Consider the following 18,408-nt stretch of genomic DNA (forward strand, 5'->3'; position numbering starts at 1 on the left):
TAGAGACTAGAAATAAAATGTTCAGTAAATACTTGGTTGACTACAACAGGGCCCCCCAGACTCAAGCCAATTATTTCACCCAGTGATCAACTAAATAAACAAAAGTCTGTTTCCAATAGTGGAGGAAATAACTGGCTCTGATAGACTTGTTGAGAGAAGGATATGTTGGAATCCACAATGGAGTGTTATCCTAAAGGAATTTCAATGTAGTTTTGAAAATACAGCTTTTTCACTTCATATGCTGACCTTAGAAAATGTAACTCATTATATTGCCCCTGCTTAACATCAGTCTTTTATTAAACTGTAAACACTTTAAGGGTAAAAGCCATTTGGAATCCTCAGCATTTAGCATGAAGCTAAGGCACTTTCATGTACTGTCACCACCACTCTAAGCTGGAAATTTTTGTGTCACCTGTTACTGTGTGGTTTCTGTCTCCTGATTAGACTCTGATAGATATATCACATTTCACCCATAACAATCAGTAATTAAGCCCTATAGATTTTACTTTCACATTCTAGCTATAAAATATCATTATCTACCTGTTTACTTTCCTTGTTATAGCTAGACCTCTTCTTTTCCCTAACTACTACCATTAGTCACTTTAGCTGATACATGCATTACATCATCTGAACCACAAAAATGGCATTCTGACTGGTTTTTCCATTGTCGAACCATCTTGCTCAGTAAGTTCAACCTATTTATGTTACTGAATAATATTCAAAGTGGTATGTATTCAATAATAGCTACCATTTATTAAATACATACTATATGCTAGACACTGTGTTAAGCACTTAACAAATATTCTCATTTTTTACACTCTGATTTAAAAAACTGTTTTTGGTAACAGTTTTATTGAGATATAATTCACTGATGTAAAGTGTACAATTCAATGGTTTTTAATATATTCAGAGTTGTACCATCACCACAATTTTAGAACATTTACATCACCCCCAAAATAAAGCCCATACACTTTAGCCATCATCCCCAATGTGCTCACCACCCTCATCTCTATGCTGCCGCTAATCTACTTTCTGTCTCCATAGATTTGCCTACTCTAGACATTTTATATAAATGCACTCAGACAATAACGTGGTCTTTTATGACTGGATTTTCACTTAACATGAACATGGATGAACGTGTTTTCAAAGTTCATCCATGTTGTAGCATGAATCAGTACTTCATTCTTTTCTATGGCCAAATATTTCATTATACATATATGCCACATTTTGTTTATCTATTCACAAGTTGATGGACACGGGTTATTTTTACCTTTTGGCTATTATGTATAATGCTGCTATGAACACTTGTGCACAAATGTTTTCATTTCTCATGAGTACACACCTAGGAGCAGAATAGCTGGATCAAATGGTAACTTAATGTTTAACTTCTTGAGAAACTGCTAAACTGTTTTCCAAAATAGCTGCACCATTTTACATCCCTACTAGCAGTGTATGAGGGTTGCAATTTCTCTACATCCTCGTTAACACTTGTTATTATCTGTCTTTTTTATTGTTGTCATCCCAGCAAAAGAAGTGCTTTCTTTCATTGTGGTTTTGATTTGTATTTCCAGATGACTAACGATGCTGAGCATCTTTTCATGTGCTGATCGATCATTTGTATATCTTCTTTGGAGAAACATCTGTTCAGATCATTTGCCCACTTTTAAATTGAGTTATTTGTCCTTTTATTATCACGTTGTAAGAGTTCTATATATATATTCTGGATATAAGTGGAGAGGCTGAGGTCACAGCAAGTTGTAGAAATGAATATCTAGGGAATATCCTAATCCTGAGAGTGTGATAAGAGAAGGATGACAACAGACAGGGTGTGGTAGAATGGCAGACCCAAACAGAGAGCTGATGTTAATCACTCCTTTGGCAAGAGAGAAACCTCCAATCTTGAGATGTTCTGTGTAGACAAGTAACACTTGGCAGTGAATAGGAAATAAGATAAAACAAGTGACTTAAGAAGCCCCAAACTGAGTTTATTGTGGTATAGACCAGGTGATAACAAACTCCAGTATATTCAAGTAAAGTCTGATACACCCTGGGATACCTAAAATACAACACAAGGGCAAAAAGCTGCTCTAAAATTAGAAGTCCCCAAGAGAAAATAGGAAAATGAGACGTGTATCTCGAAAAAGCCAGGAAGTAGAACAGTGTGCCAATCCTCACAACCTCCCCCATGTTCCCAACCACTTCTCTGACTTGCTCATGTTTCCACTACTTCAAGTCATTAAGACCTCTGCATTTTTTAGCCCAAATTGCTGTATAAGAAGAAAGTCTTTTTCAGAAGAATAAGGTGCCATTCTTCTCCTTGGTGCCATCCGGTTAAAGTCAAAACGTATAACTTTCTCATGAAGGAAACTCTTAGGAACTTAAGGCTCTACAAAGACTGATACAAGTGCCTTTTGCCACACACTAAATCTAGAATCCTGTCTCTAGAAGCTACATGTGGCTAACCTCTTAGACATGAGTCACATCATACAGGAGCTCCCATTCAGCTTAGAATCTACCGAGACAAGTGAATTAAGTTTACGATACAGTGGATTTGAAAGTTGGCAATAATCTGGCATCAGCAGGTAATTTCATCACAATCTCTGCCTTTTCTAGATATCCAGTCAGGATCTGGCTCAGCTATTTATACCCTGCCATTTACTTTCTCTTCCAATTGCCTCTTATCCAGCTGGCAGGAGCTTCCAAGAAACATGATATAGTAGGCACTGCAGTATACTGGCTGCTTGTTGGGGTTGGAGTAGACCTGTTCAGGTTTGAGGGACGCAAAAGGATTAGCTCCATAGGCTGTGATGTGTGTATCCAGGTCCACCAGAATCTGCAAAGAGGCTGCCAACTCCTGCTGGCTATGGGAGACAGATAAGAAAAATTGCTCTGCTGATTATGAAAGAGATAGGAGAGGAACTGCTCATCAATCCCAAAAATTACCTAAGGCTGGACTAACGCAACAGCTATCCCTCCCTCCCAAATGTCTAGACTAACTACTCAATTAACTAGCATAGCACTTTGAAGGGATGAGAAAGCCAAGCATGGGAAGGAAGAAAATCCTCACCAGAAGGCAGAAGATGAGCAAGGGGGAGAGAAATAAGCTCATCTACATAGAGGTGTGAGTGAATTGGGGAGGTATCACAAATAGGAGGAGGTCAAAACCTGTAAACAGTAATCATCGTAGGGATCTCATAATCACGAAGTAGCAAGAGGGTGGGCAGCCAAGCCTCCATCAGGTCCGGGGAAGCATGGAAACCTATGGAACAAAAATGGAGATGGGAATAGAAAGGGGAAACGCTAAGGTATACCCTAACCAACATACTTCTTTGATTGTGTCCACCCCTCACCTTGCTCACCTCCAATGCTCATTTACCACCATCGCCCGCCCCAGATTCTTTAATGGAAAATTATGGACCCAGCTGTAGCACATATGGCTAATGATCAACCAAGGTCTTCATTATATTATGCTTAACCTGACCAAATGAATGGTGCTCCAAAGGTGCAAGAGCCAGGATGGAAAACTCCCAGAGGACCGATCCTGTATTCCCCCAAACAAATGACTCTTACCTGGATGGAGTGCCACCACCAAATCTGGATGGGCTATCGGCCCAGACTCTACCTGCTCCTCCCAGAAGTCATGATAGAGGCCCCTATGGCCACTAAGCTGAACTGTGCCAGGTTCCAGGAGTGAAGGTGAGGCACTCTGTGAAAAGCCAGCAGCTACATCTACACCCACCATGATTACATGGAGGCCAAGGTGCCCAGGAAACATGTAGCCAAGTTCATCATAGTCCCCAGAGTGAGTGAGGAACGTCTCTGCATGAGAAGCACCAACCACGTGCACTGTGCTTCCCCCGACCTTCCCAACATTTATCCCCAAGGCCTGAAGCCCAAAGCCCAGTGTCAAGGGCCGTGACAGGGCAATTGTCAGCAACTGCTTCAAAGAGCCCTGCAGGACATCTGGATCTGGCCTTGGCCATCCTACACTGGCCCACAGGGTGGTTCATGGCCTGACTACCAAGCACAGCATCCAGAGTAGCCTCTAGTTGTAAATGTCGCATAGAAAACCAGGTGTCCCAGCCCTGTACGACTTTAGTCAGCCAAGACCAAGGTCCTGAGGGAAGGACAAAATCACCTGCAGGAAAGAAGGAATAAGAAATGACCTAATCCTTCCCTGGCTTCAATACTCCCTCCATGTTCATTCTCCCAACCGGTCCCCAAGACTGCACTGTCCCACTCAGTTCCTCATTTTTTCCTCAAAACAACATGCTTTCATATCTTTCTCCAAGTACCACCAACTATGACCGTTATGGCAAAGTTCCCCAATACTGTCACTCCACCTGTGACCGGAAGCCATTCCATAGACGGTCCACAGCTACAAGACGCAGCTCTTGACAAACCCTCCTGTGTGCTGGCCAGTCTGACCTCTGGCACTCTGGACCACAGTAATAGACATTTCTGCACCTGAGAGAATGAGGCCCAGAAACAGATGTTCCTGTACCTCAAAGGTGAATGGGGGACTCTTGGGGAAGGGAACTGATATTCCTGCACCTGGGAAGAAAGATCACTGGGTGAGGAAAGTAGGGAGAGGAATGACAGCTGCTGCAGCAAATTTGGGGACTACGTTTGGCAGAGGAGGCAGGAGGGAGTGGGAATGTAATTTTTCTCTTGGGTTACAGTGACACCTCTGCCTCTATCTAGAACTTTTTACATCCCTTACAGAAAAAAAAAAAACACCAGGAGTTTGTGGCTGCCCTGTTATCAGAGGTGTGGCTTGACCCCAACCTCCCCAGACAGATATGGTCTTACCACTTAAGTGCTCAAGAGAAGAGAGGTAGAAAGGATTATACTCTGGTCTCTGTCTAACCTCCCCATAATACCAAAATAATCAGGAGCCTTATAAGCAACGCTTTTCTAATTTCTCTGTGGCCTAGATCACACAAAATGAGGAGCGAGCCTGAAGTTATTCTGAAAATTCTCAGACCTTTCCTCCTGCAATGAGGTCTTAGAATAGGATCATTCCGATGTCTCCCCTATTAGCCCCCAACTAATCACCTCTTGCAGTGCTGGAGGACGTTGGAGTTTGAAAGGCCACTAGGGAGTACTTTACAGTGAACACAGAATCAGAATGTGTCCTCCATCTTCTGGAACATTTCTTGAAGGCATCGATATCCAAAGCCTGATACAGGAGTATCCCCATCTAGCACCAACCTGCAGAGACAGCATGAAGAAGGAGTGGCAATAGGAAAAACACCTCCAAAATTTCTCATGACCCCTACCTTGCCTCCTATATATTGGCACCTCTCCTACTCCCATCGTTTCTCTTTTAAGCAAATTACATTTCTTCTATAGTAATAAAACTGGCAAAAGTCAGGATGAGAAAATCCCTCGTTGCAAATACCCCATATTCCCCAAGCTATACTCCCTCTCCACCTTATGAATCACTTCTACCAGTGACAATGTATCACTCTTCCATAGAGCTAGTCACTCACTTGTATTCTTCATATCTTTTCATGTTCAGCTTTTGAAGGATCAGCTGGGATAGGCCAGGAACATTATTCTCCAAGGAGAAGAAGCCAAGGGTATCAATGCTAGGGCCAGGTTTTGAGAGGGTCAGAGGCACAGGAGTCACAATTGTGGGTAGGGTCACAACCATGGGAGCCACTGATGAGGGGGGTTTCTTGCGCCTTCGTCATCGGGACCGTTGAGCCATGGCCTGTCCAGTGATACCTGGGGACTATACGTAGAACAGATATGGAATGGAATTTTGTAAGTTGGACACATACGATGTTTTTTCATATGTTTGACCTTTCACTTGTCATTCCAGTCTCTCAGGCCCAGGTATCAGTAAGATTTATTTCATATCTACAGATTATTGATCACCACAGGCAGTTGTGAAAAAGAGAAATAATTATATGTGAATATAATTATACATATATGTATTATACATGAAGTTCTATATATAATATAGATGCTTAGAAAAAGTCTGGCAGGACTCATATAAAATTGATAACAGTGATTAACTCTGAGGAGGGGAAAAGGCATTAGGATGGGAATTGGATCAATAAAAGGGAACTTTAGACTTGTTTGTAATGTGTGACTTTTTATACAAAGAGTATATTCGTATACTATTAGTGTATTTTAAAAAATCAACTTAAAAGAGAGGAAAAGGCAACAAAAGTTTTGGTTGTCCAAAACTACCATCTAACTGGAGAAACAGTCAATCTAATCTAGTTGGGGAAGGAAAACATTCATTTTAAAACACCTATCATCACATTTGTAAGCAATAAACCAAAAAGTAGAAATCAAATGCAATACCAAATGAGCACTAGCACTACAATGCCAAGTTATGCACATTATTAGGAAAATTTTCTAAAAAGGTGAGTTCTGAAGTAGAACTAAACCCACACTCACACACTACCTAGAGAGAACTCTTGCGGTGTCCTCCTTCCCTGGCCTGTCTTCTCCCATTCCTTCCATGAGGGCTGAGTAAACAAAAGGGACTATATTGGAAAAAATAAAACATAAATATTTATTGATAAACAGATAAAATCATTTGCAAAATACTGTAACAGAAACAAATATGAAAAAATATACTTAACATCTAAATGTTTTAGAGAGACGTTAGATATAAACTATAATATAAGGCAGTGTATAAATCCTACAAGAAAAGTGAAACTAAAGCACTAATGAGATCAGAAGAAGAGAGTCTCTCAGTTGGCAAGCTACAGAAAGACTTTATGAAGCAGCAGTTGGAATAGACCATGAAGTATGGCAATACTGTGAATACACAAAGATAGGGAAACAGGAACTCTAAGCACAAAGAAGAGTGTGACCATAACAAATGTAGATGGGAAAATTCTGGGAACTAAGGAACTAGAATGGTTTGAGTTGGATTATTAAGTCTAAAGACCTAAGTGTAAGAGATAAAACTATAAAGTGTTAGGGGCTTCCCTGGTGGCGCAGTGATTAAGAATCCGCCTGCCAATGCAGGGGACAAAGGCTCGATCCCTGCACCGGGAAGCTCCCACATGCCGCGGAGCAACTAAGGCCGTGCGCCACAACTACTGAGCCTGCACTCTAGTGCCCGCGAGCCACAACTACTGAAGGCTGCGTGCAGCAACGAAGACCCAACACAGCCAAAAATAAATTAATTTAAAAAAATATTTTTAAATGGTAACTTTTATGTTAAAAAGAAAAACAAACTATAAAGTCTTAGAAGAACACAGGGGAAAAGTTTCATGATTCTGGATTTGCCAAGTTCTTGAATATGACACCAAAAGCACAAGCAAGAAAAGAAAAAATAGATAAACTGGACTATATCAAAATTTTAAAACTTTTGTGCATCAAAGGACAAAGTGAAATGGCAACCCATAGAATGGGAGAAAATACTTGTAAATCATATATCTGATAAGAGATTAATATCCTGAATATGTAAAGAACACCTAAAACTCAACAACAACAAATAGCCCAATTACAAAATGGGCAAAAGACTTGAATAGACATTTCTCCAAAGAAAATATACAAATTGCCAAGAAGCACATGATACTCAACACCACTAATCAAAGGCAAATCAAAACCACGGACACCACTTTACTCCCATTAGGATGGCTATCATCAAAAAACTAGAAAATAACAAGTGTTGGTGAGGATGCAGAAAAACCGGAACCTGCCTGCACTGATGGTAGGAATGTAAAATGGTGCAGCTGCTGTGCAAAACAGTATGGCAGCTCTGCAAAAAGTTAAATATAGAATTATCATATGACCCAGCAATTTCACTCTTAGGTATACACCCAAAATAACTGAAAACAGGTACGCAAACAAATGCTTATACACAAATGTCCATAGCAGCACTATTCACAGTAGCCAAAAGGTAGAAACAAACTAAAGGTTATCAAAAGAAAATGAATAAACAAATTGGGAGATATATATACATATACATATGTGTGTATATATATGTATGTATATGTATATAAATTCAGCCATAAAAAGAAACATACTGATACATAGTACAATGTGGATGAACCTCAAAAACATTATGCTAAGTTAAAGAAGCCAGACACAAAATGAGACATTATATGATTCCATTTATATGAAATATCAAGAATAGGTAAATTCAGAGACAGAAAGCAGATCCATGGTTGCCAAGGGCTGGGTGGAAGGGGGAATGAGGAGTAACTGATTAATGGTTATGGGCTTTTTGCGGGGGGGTGATGAAAATGTTTTAGAGCTAGATAGAGGTAGTGGTTGCACAACAATGTGAATGTACTCAATGTCATTTAATTGCTCACTTTAAAAGGATTAATTTTATGTTATGTAAATTTCACCTCAATTAAAAAAAAAAAAGAAAGGTATCTATAGAGGTTTTGAAGCTAAAAAATTGTTTTATTCCCCAGATAAACTGCCTCCAGGGACAGGGAAATGAAGAGGATAACGCTGACAGTGGTTGTTTTTACTGTGAATGAGGTAACAAAGTTCAAATCAAGAATTGTGTTTTGTTACAAAAATGGTCTGACATTTAATCCTTCTGGACTAGATCTGTTAGGAAAAAACTCCAGAATGATCATTCAGCTGAGATGTAGGTGGCAGAACAATCAAACAAAAACCCTCCCCAAATCATCCAGCTAATATCCATTATCTTAAAACATGGCTCTTGCAAACCACGGTCCTCAGGTTAACGGAGGAACTAATTTGATTTTCCTTTGTACTTCCTTTCTCCTCGTCCTTTCATTCCACCCCTATTCTCCCCCCTCATCCCACAGATGAATGGCCAGTTTCAGAGTCCACAAAACAGAGATAACTAAGTTCATCTGCATATCATATCTTCTACTTCTACGTTCCCACCAATAAAGAAGAAATTAGACCTAAAGATAGTACATTATTTTAGGATTTAAGGGTTATTTCTCTTTACTAAAGGGTAGATGGAATTGCCTTCAAACCTTAGGACACCATTTCCGAAAACTGACCTGGCTCTTCCCTCCACTTTGTTTTTTTAATTTATTTATTTTTGGCTGCATTTGGTCTTTGTTGCTGCACGCAGGCTTTCTCTAGTGCAGGGAGTGGGGGCTACTCTTCGTGGCGGTGCGCGGGCTTCTCATTGCGGTGGCTTCTCTTGTTGCGGAGCACGGGCTCTAGGCACGCAGGCGTCAGTAGTTGTGGCTTGTGGGCACTACAGTGCAGGCTCAGTAGTTGTGACACACGGTCTTAGTTGCTCCGTGGCATGTGGGATCTTCCGGAACCAGGGCTCAAACCTGTGTCTCCTGCATTGGCAGGTGGGTTCTTAACCATTGTGCCACCAGGGAAGCCCTTTCCTCCACTTTTAATCACCATTCTCATCACATTCCCAGAGCCACTGCAATTCTAGAATAAGTACTTATATGCTCTATCTACCCAGCCCCCTCTGGCAAGACACCGCCTTTTTAAACCTTGAAAGAATGGACTCTTCTTTACAGGTATGGAGGAAAAGTATCTTTGAGATAAATCAAGAGTCTTAAATTCCAGAAGTAATAATAAATATCTTCCTGATATTCAACCAAAGGCCTTTATTCTGCAATGGAAGCCAATTAAGACCAGAAAGGTACTTATCCACCTTTCCAAAGAGAGGTCTTCCTCCAATGGAAGATTAAGTCCACTGGAAGACTGGCTGAACTGGCTGGAAGTCAAGGGATCACACAGCTTGGGGAGTCATGAAGTTGCTGAAATCCTTGATGCCATATTTTCCTCTGTGTCTAGAGTGGGTTCCTGATACAAATGGATAATTTTCTGGCAGGAAGGTAAGAAGGTGGGAATGAGGAGCCAGGTCTTTGCATTTGCATCTGTATATATCATCAGGCTCATGTCTGAGTTTGCGTACCCAGGCCCCCTGGTTCTAACTTTCCTGCAATGAGGCCTAGTATCCTCCAAGTTCGGGGGTGGGGAGTTGACCTGAGAGAAACAAAGGCAGTGACTTGGGGTCTAATTTATTCCCAGTATATAAGAGCGAGAACACCAACACCAAGGACTGGAGAGGAGACATGAACTGGATGGCCTACAAAAACTCTTATCCTTCATCTCTAAATTCTCTAAAATATTAGCTAGCTTATTCCCACACCTAGGTCTCCCATATTCACCCCTCCTTACCACCAACAGCCTCAAATTTCACCTAAATCACAGTCATCTTCTCACCATCTCCAGACCAGTGAGGCCCATCTAATTTTCTCAAATTCACCAGCAAACAAAAAATGTCTTTAGGGAGTAGGGTAGAGAAGGGTGAGTGAAGCTCATCACTGGGGATCCTCAAAAGGGGTTAGGAAAGAGAAAGAGAAAAGGAGAAACACATTAGACACATTGCTATTAGGATAACATTCAGCTGCTTTATCAGTGATTAACACTCCCTGGAGTGATAAATGCTTTACTTAACTATAAACTAAGCAAGCAGAGGAGTTGATGGAAAAGTAACTTACCCTGCTAAGCCCTCAGCTTCCTTCCTTCTTTCTTCCAAGTGAAGTAAATGCTTGATCTCCTCAGATCTATGTTGTGGCTGATTTGCAGCTGTCCCTTCATATCACTTTCCTTTGCAAACTGCTGAAATGCTGGGTCTCTGTGATTAGGTATGTCCTGCCAACCAGACAGACAACAGTGAATTCTCCCTAACGAGGCAAATAAGGACCTGGCCCCCTGCCCTTGGACTTCTCTCTTTCTGACCTTCCTTCTCTGCCAAGAAGGCTCAGAACTCTGTCAACACTCCCAAACTCACCATAGGCCAGGCAGGCTGAGGAAAGATGAAGCTTACTGCTTCCTGGACCTCTCTCACTAAGGCAGCATTTCTGCTCCCAGTCCACAATGTCAGGAAAAAGCCCTTGGGATTAGTTCAGAAGTATTTGATTGGAAAAGGTAAACAATAGCCCAAGGAACAGGAATCCCTAGAGTTCTAGATGTCAATCTAGACACAGGATGAGTTCTCCCAAGCCCAAAGTCCTTTTTAGCATAACAAACACTGCTCAAACACAACTCAACAGTGACCAATGTAGGTTTAAGTACAAATATGATACCCAGAAAAGGAGAATACAAATGGTCATTTAATGGTACAGAAGGAAATCAATTGTAGGGGAAACGTCCAGAATTAATTTGTAAAATTCAATTTCCCTGAAAGGAGAGCAAGGCACTTTCTGAGTGAATGTCATCAGGGGCATTCCACCTGTTTATTTTAAAAGAGGAATAAAATTTTCTGGAATATTAAAGTAAGCAAGACCAAAAACACACACTATTTCTAGGAAGAGAAAATAGAAAAGAATCAACTCAAACATCTCATTCCTTCCTGTAATGGATGCTGATCCAGGGAATTTAATTCCACATTTCTAGCTCCTTTTCACTTACAGCTATCAAGCTCCAAACCTATCAGAAGTTGTTAGTGTAGTGGTCCTATATGACTCTATGACCTGACGCTGCTTACATGTGGCCCCAGCTATGTCACTTACCTGCCTCTGCGAACATCAGCAAATTGGGGAACAGAACCACTTGCAGTAAGGTCCTGGACCGTGGCAAATAAATCTATGTATGAACAGATGCAGAGAATGGATTCCAAAGGAACCCCAAACTGTAGAAAGCACAAACTACAAGCAGGGAAGGTGGAAGAAAAGTGTTAAGGATGCAAAAAAAATTACATAACATTATGTAAAATAGCTGTGGACGAAGGAAAATCAGTTGCAATAGGCAAAAATCCTGAATAAAATAGGGGTAATTCATTTTAAGCAAAGGTTTCAGGCCAATTTCAAATTTAACTGGCAGAAAATTGAAAGGTTTTGAGGTTTGTTAATGGCTGAACTGCAAAAGGTAAAAGAAGTCAGATTGTCTTTTCTAACTCAGAAGTGTCATCTTTGAATATAAAGGGAGATGATATATAGAAAAAAATTGATATTGAATAGTAGTTTACATTTCACCATCATTACTACTATTCTGGTAGACATTTAAATTTACAATTTAGAAAGATCTGAACTTTCACAATTTGCATTCATCATGAGTTACATTAAAAAAAACCTTTAAAAGTACTTCTATGGTTCCTTGTGAAACTAGTTAGAAGACAGACTAGAAAGAGCTTCCTATTCAACAAGTAGGAAGGGGGCTTCCCTGGTGGCGCAGTGGTTAAGAATCCTCCTGCCAATGCAGGGGACGCGGGTTCAAGCCCTGGTCCGGGAAGATCCCACATGCTGCGGAGCAACTAAGCCCGTGGGCCACAGCTACTGAGCCTGCGCTCTAGAGCCCACGAGCCTAGAGCCCACGCTCCGCAACGAGAAGCCACCGCAACGAGAAGCCACCGCAACGAGAAGCCACCGCAACGAGAAGCCACCGCAATGAGAAGCCCCCGCTCTCTGCAACTAGAGGAAGCCCACGCACAGCAACAAAGACCCAACGCAGCCAAAAAATACATAAAATAAATTTAAAAAAAACAAGTAGGAAGGGGTCTCTGAGGCACTGGGTGATATTCTACCACTCTTCATGTATACCACTTTTTCTGAGTTCCATTCCTTCCTCTTATTTTCTTCTTAATTTTTACCATTAACCCTAATTCTTCTGATTTGCTAATGATGCTTTATGTTTACCCATGATTCCCATAAACACTATATAACCCTAGTAATGGGCCTAAGGAACTAAAGAAGTTCCTGCTACCTGATATATTAGTTAAGCTCTTAATTTAGAGATGCATAGTTTTCATAGACCAATAACATCAAGAGAATATTTAGTATACAGTACATAATAACTGTAAAGGCAGCTCATGGACTGGGATGCAAGTTAATATTACAGCAAGCAGAAGCTGTAATGATCAACAATTTGAGTTCTGTTCGCTACCGCGAATTAGGCATGTATATATACTTCAATTTAAATTAATGCGTTTTTTTAAAGTCTTTATTGAATTTGTTACAGTATTGCTTCTGTTTTATGTTTTGGTTATTTTTTGGGCCGCGAGACATGTGGGATCTTAACTCCCTGACCAGGGATCGAACCCACACCCTATGCATTGGAAGGCGAAGTCTTAACCACTGGACCACCAGTGAAGTCCCTAAGTTAATGCTTTATAATGTGTATCATTATAATTATTGTTGAAAAAATGTAATTAAAGTTGCTATACAATTATATCATTATAAAATGTTGAACAATATGCAAATTTCGCTCAATTTGCAAAATTCTATACTTATTTTGATTGTGACAAAGAAGAAAGGAGTAGGGCTTCCCTGGTGGCGCAGTGGTTGGGAGTCTGCCTGCCAATGCAGGGGACACGGGTTCGGGCCCTGGTCTGGGAAGATCCCACATGCCGCGGAGCAACTGGGCCCGTGAGCCACAATTACTGAGCCTGCGCGTCTGGAGCCTATGCTCCGCAACGAGAGGCCACGATAGTGAGAGGCCCGTGCACCGCGATGAAGAATGGCCCCCACTTGCCGCAACTGGAGAAAGCCCTCGCACAGAAACGAAGACCCAACACAGCCATAAATAAATAAATAAATAAATAAATAAAGTATTAAAAAAAAAAAAAGAAGAAAGGAGTATAATGGCAGGAAAATGCAGTATTATTCTTTTCTTATTGTTAAAACACTTAATAAATTCCAAATACTACTGTAACAAAATTCTAGACAATAACATTTTCTTTCAATTAAAAGTTAAGTGAAACACTGATTTTAAATAATAGATTTAGGCCTATAATAGGCACCCAGAGTGCTCAGTTACTAATGCTCATGTAAAACAAGTATAAGCAAAGTAAAAAAAAAAAAAAAAAAAAAAAAGAGCAAAATTTATGAAGACAAGAATTTAATTCATCAAATTACCATGAACTACCCATGAGATAATTTTCTCTGAATATCCCAATTCTACTAACAGGATTTTCTGATTTGCATGAGGTCAAATCAGACTACATCTTCCAAATAAAACCCAACACAGAGATAGGAGCAGCGGCCCATGCATGGAATTTATTGTGTGCTACTGTTTATAAAATACTCAAATAGTCCTGCACATGCATAATATTTCCAACTTAGAAAGGAGACCATACAGGGTGCACTTTCTGGCAAACAAACAATAGATGGTTCCGCTGCCTGGAGCTCTGAGTTGTATTCCAGGGCATGAGGGAAGCAGGCCACCAACGTAAAGGGAAATACCAAACTACTGTGGCAATCAATACAGGTCAGTAATTGTGAAAAATTAGCACATGGTTCCATTTAGTCTAACCAAGCAGTTCTGTAACTATCAAAAGAAAATGTTCAACATGCAGTCTTGACTTTTATGCTTCCACTAACATCTGAATGACTGAACAGAACCGTTGCTTCTATGCTGCACTGCTTAATCAAAAACACTTCCAGAACATTTAAAAATTTCCTTTGCATCAAAACATAAAATGATAGAAAGCCAGCAGTAAATCACCCTGGTGGCTACTTAAGCAACTTGAGTACTCACAATAAACTAAAATTTCTCATAACATCTAGGTAACCTATACATGTCGTACCTGTACATCATAGGTCTATATATTAAATATTTGCAAAATGAAAACATGCATACACAAAATACGTCAAGTTTTACAGACATGATTTGAATTAAAATTTACTTTGACAATGTACAAACTTCTTTTAAAGTACCTTAAATGAGTAATTCTGTAATTCTTCATAATTCTGAAATTTAGAGATTTTCTTCTTAAATCTCTGGGGTGTAAATCTCAAAAGATCTGGGCAAGAAAGATTCTAAATTAGTTTTTGGATTTGTGTACAAGTAAGAGAGTCAGCCTAGAAATAGGTTATGCATTCATAATTGAAAAATACCAAGACTATATTACAGAATTAGCCACATTTAGGAACTATAGACCTGAGGTCAGCATTTTGTATAAATGCCAACTGGGTTTCTCAGCATTTTGCCCATAATTCAAAACACAGCTTAGTAACCTCGGAAATGTATTTTAAGACCATGCTAATTCATCCTTTAAAGACATTTCATGGGGGAAAAAAAAAGTCCACATTATCTCTTAGGATTGTATTTGAAGTTATGGTTGAAAAACAAAATCTAATTCTACTGAGGGGAAAAAGAAATCTCATTTGTAAACTTAAATGTGTGAACCACAAGCATAAATGGAGGTGTAGTTGCCCTCCACTGGAAATTGCCCCAAGCCCCTTGCTCACTGCTCTCCACCTTGGCAGCGATGACCCAATCTTATCAGGTAGCACAACATGTCCCAGGGCCCTCAAGCCTCCATCCAGGAAGGGGGCTGGGGTCTCAAAAGCACAATGGTTTCTCCAGAGGGACTGTGACATTTACAGTCAGCTTGACCGACCCCTCCAGCTCCTCGGGTGATCTGTCCATTTGGGGCCCGAGATGTGAGAGTCCCTGGGAAGCCGTGGGTCACTGGGCACCATGGTTGCCAGTCCCGTGGTTCTCAGTGGCATGTGCGGTGTTCAGAGAATTGAAACCATCTTGCTGTACAGCATCTTTCCGGGGTGGCATTCTCTCATTGATCCTATCCAAACCCTTTGCCTCTTCAAAACTGCAGATTCTATGTGGTGGAGAGAATCCTCGTATTGCTTAACAAAATGCAAATTTGATAAGTCAGTAATTGAAAAACATTTCTGAGATTTCAAAAACATAATTAATGATTTTTAAGAAGAAAGAAATTAGTTGTACATAGCAACATTTAAATCTTACTTTAACTGAAGTCTATCCCCATTCTAGATTTCCCCTTAAAATGTGAAATGTTTAAACCTAAATATAAACATGACAGCTTCATAGACGACAAGTGTTACATAGTCTTAAAAAAAAACACACACAAAAATAATCCTCCCCTGCCCCAAGACCTCCAGGCAATGGTCTCAGGGTCTCAACCTAACTTCTACTACATCAATTATCTCCTACCTCAGGCCCTAAGATCACCAGTGACTATCACAGTAAGGCAGCAACAAGAGTAGGGGCAAGTGAGGAGGCTAAACAAGGTTAATCCTCAACATACAAATCTGTACCAAGAGCGTGGGAGAAGAAAAGAAAGTTAAAATTTAGCAGATCAGAACTACCTTGGAGGTCAAGGTATTATCACCCCATTACCACCAATATGAAATGAAAAAGGTAGGACATGCCTCCAGGAGTTAGATCTGTGTTTGGCAGATTGTAAAACGTACTTATAGTTCCATATTTTAGGAGACGTTTTCCTTAATTCACTGGCCATTCACTGCCTGTTTTTTGGAAACCCAAATCAAAATAAACGGCAATCCTCCTCCAATTGTTATGGTTTCTCATTCACTTCATCTGGAGTGATGTATCCTCTATTATTAAAATGTACATAGAAAAAATTTCCATACTATTGGTTATAATCTGGTTGCTTTAATATGCAATCCCTGGGACTCAGAGTCTGTGCATGTGAACCAAGTAAGTGGTTGGGGCAGCAAAGCTTTCAGCAACGTGGAATACCAAGCCAATACATGATATACGCGGATGTAATATTATCAGCAAACACTAGCCCAGACTGCAGCACAAAATCATAGTGACAGCCTTGCACTCTCAGGTGAATTACTGAAAATGAGTATGTCATTTTTATATCATGAGTATACCAAACCTATATCTAGAGAGGATTTCACTTAAGAATAAAAAAATCTGAGTAGCACAGAATCATGCAAAATATGGAACAGATCTTTATTTGCAACTGTAAATGCTATAATATTATACCATAACATGCTGTACTCTAAAGAATTCTGGAACATTAAATGCTGGTCACATTACTATACTAGAAAAGGGAAAAAACCAAATTGTCACTATGGAACTCAGTCCTTGTGATTTAAAAAGAAGAAGAAGAAAAAGATATGACTGTTAAACTTGATGAGTCAGTGAGTCTGATTCATCTTGGACTGTGCAAGCTAGAAGTAAGACACACCCCCAGGACATTCTCTGATGCCCACCCACACACCACAGATCTCTGCCCAGTGCAAGGACTCTGATCGTACCTTTTTCAGCCTCAATAGCCTCAACTGTGGCTGTACAGAAGTGAGCAGAGGCATGCAAAATGAATGAGAGAGATGAGAAGGGTCATATCGTACAGCAGAAAAGGCAATGATCACTTAAAATATATAACAGTACCCCATACTACATTATCATTTACAATTTAACATATATAGTACCCGTATTAGAGAGCCCCATCCAATCCCCCAATTCCTGACACAGCACAGTTTACACACAGCACTAAGACACCATCGCTCAGAGCACAGAACACATAGACCTATTGTAAACAGACACCTCAGCATCCATGCAAATGCACACTAGTATTAATTACCCATCTTGAATTCAGTATTTTGATGACCTTAGAATTTTCCAACATGTTTATTATGTCACATCCATCACAATCACAAGGAAATTCTCTATAGAGTGAAATTATGATGGTAGAATTGTAGCAGAGCAAACAGAAGGAGATTCTTTTCTTTCATGTCTAACTGAAATAATACTTATCACCAGTTGGTTCCCTAAGATATAAACTAGAAGGGGTCAGCAATGCTTTTCCTGTCACTTCTAATTCATAGGGCAAAGCATAAGCTGCAAAAGTTGGTATGGCTACAATGAAATTTATAGTCAGTAAACTTAGTGAATTACTCTAATTAGAACAGTTCCATAGTCCTTGTCCTCTGTGGGTAATCTAAAAGGACTCCTCTTGTCTACTAGGAACTTCCTTTCTATTATAATTGGTGTTCCAAATATCTAAAGATATCTAAAGATATCAACATATAACATATATAAAAATCCATTTATGTTCAGTGTATCACGAACTCAAATCTACCTCAGGTACTAACACCCTCAAGTGAAGATAAAAAGGCTACTGAGCATGTTTTCAAGCCCATCTACCAACTAGAGAGGAATCAAGAGATAGAACTGAGGTCTTACAGGCAATAAATCCTATTCATTTCATGATATGGACATACATATAGGTCATATAAATGAGAAATACATTCTTGGTATAGCTTGTCTCTGGCCCATTTAGAGAATTTCAACATATTTAGTCATACACTTTTTTGTAGTCAAAGATTCTTTTGGTTCATTTCTGGGTTCAAACTGTATAAAGCATTCACACTGAGGACCAGGACCAAAGATTGCAGAGAACATTATTGCCTGATAATACTGCCAAGTCTCAATTCTTCACTTTACCCAAAGTGCACAAACTCATAATATTAATAATGATAATGTTCCATCCCTCCTACTTTGCTTCTTCAATGATAAGGCCAATTAGAATAATTATTCCTAAAATGAACTTCTAGCAGTACACATGATTTAGAAATAATAAAATTTATCCAAAGCAGTTATTAATGTGAAAGGACACTGATGAATCTAAGGAATTAAAGAAGGCTAAATTAGATGTTTGTAATCTTAATCAGATAGTAAAGTGGGGACCGCCAAAAAAGGAGTATAAACACTGAATAAAGGAAG

General features: G+C 39.8%; 2 protein-coding genes across 8 annotated transcripts in view; both read right to left on the reverse strand.

Moving 5' to 3' along the window:
- Nucleotides 1-1,964: 1,964 nt before the first annotated feature.
- Nucleotides 1,965-5,731, reverse strand: MSS51 (MSS51 mitochondrial translational activator). Its single transcript, XM_082406920.1, is given in 10 exon segments — nt 1,965-2,861; nt 3,166-3,259; nt 3,571-4,006; nt 4,008-4,138; nt 4,344-4,367; nt 4,370-4,467; nt 5,059-5,126; nt 5,130-5,214; nt 5,496-5,695; nt 5,699-5,731. Coding segments are annotated over 10 exon segments (1,374 nt in total). The 5' UTR covers nt 5,717-5,731; the 3' UTR covers nt 1,965-2,641.
- Nucleotides 5,732-13,914: 8,183 nt separating this feature from the next.
- Nucleotides 13,915-18,408, reverse strand: part of PPP3CB (protein phosphatase 3 catalytic subunit beta) — a 47,835-nt gene continuing 43,341 nt past the window's right edge. For 5 of the 7 annotated variants that reach the window (XM_082406876.1, XM_082406875.1, XM_082406874.1 and 2 more), the window contains 2 exons: nt 16,941-16,970; nt 13,915-15,533 (listed from right to left, as the gene is read on the reverse strand). In XM_082406876.1, coding sequence (XP_082263002.1) covers nt 15,355-15,533; nt 16,941-16,970 — 209 coding nt within the window. In that variant the 3' untranslated portion in view covers nt 13,915-15,354. The remainder of the gene's footprint in view (nt 15,534-16,940; nt 16,971-18,408) is intronic. The other 2 variants (XM_082406879.1, XM_082406880.1) reach the window with 1 other exon arrangement.

This window comes from Balaenoptera borealis, assembly GCF_965194805.1.
Source record: "Balaenoptera borealis genome assembly, chromosome: 10".
In the NCBI taxonomy this organism is placed as follows: domain Eukaryota; kingdom Metazoa; phylum Chordata; class Mammalia; order Artiodactyla; family Balaenopteridae; genus Balaenoptera; species Balaenoptera borealis.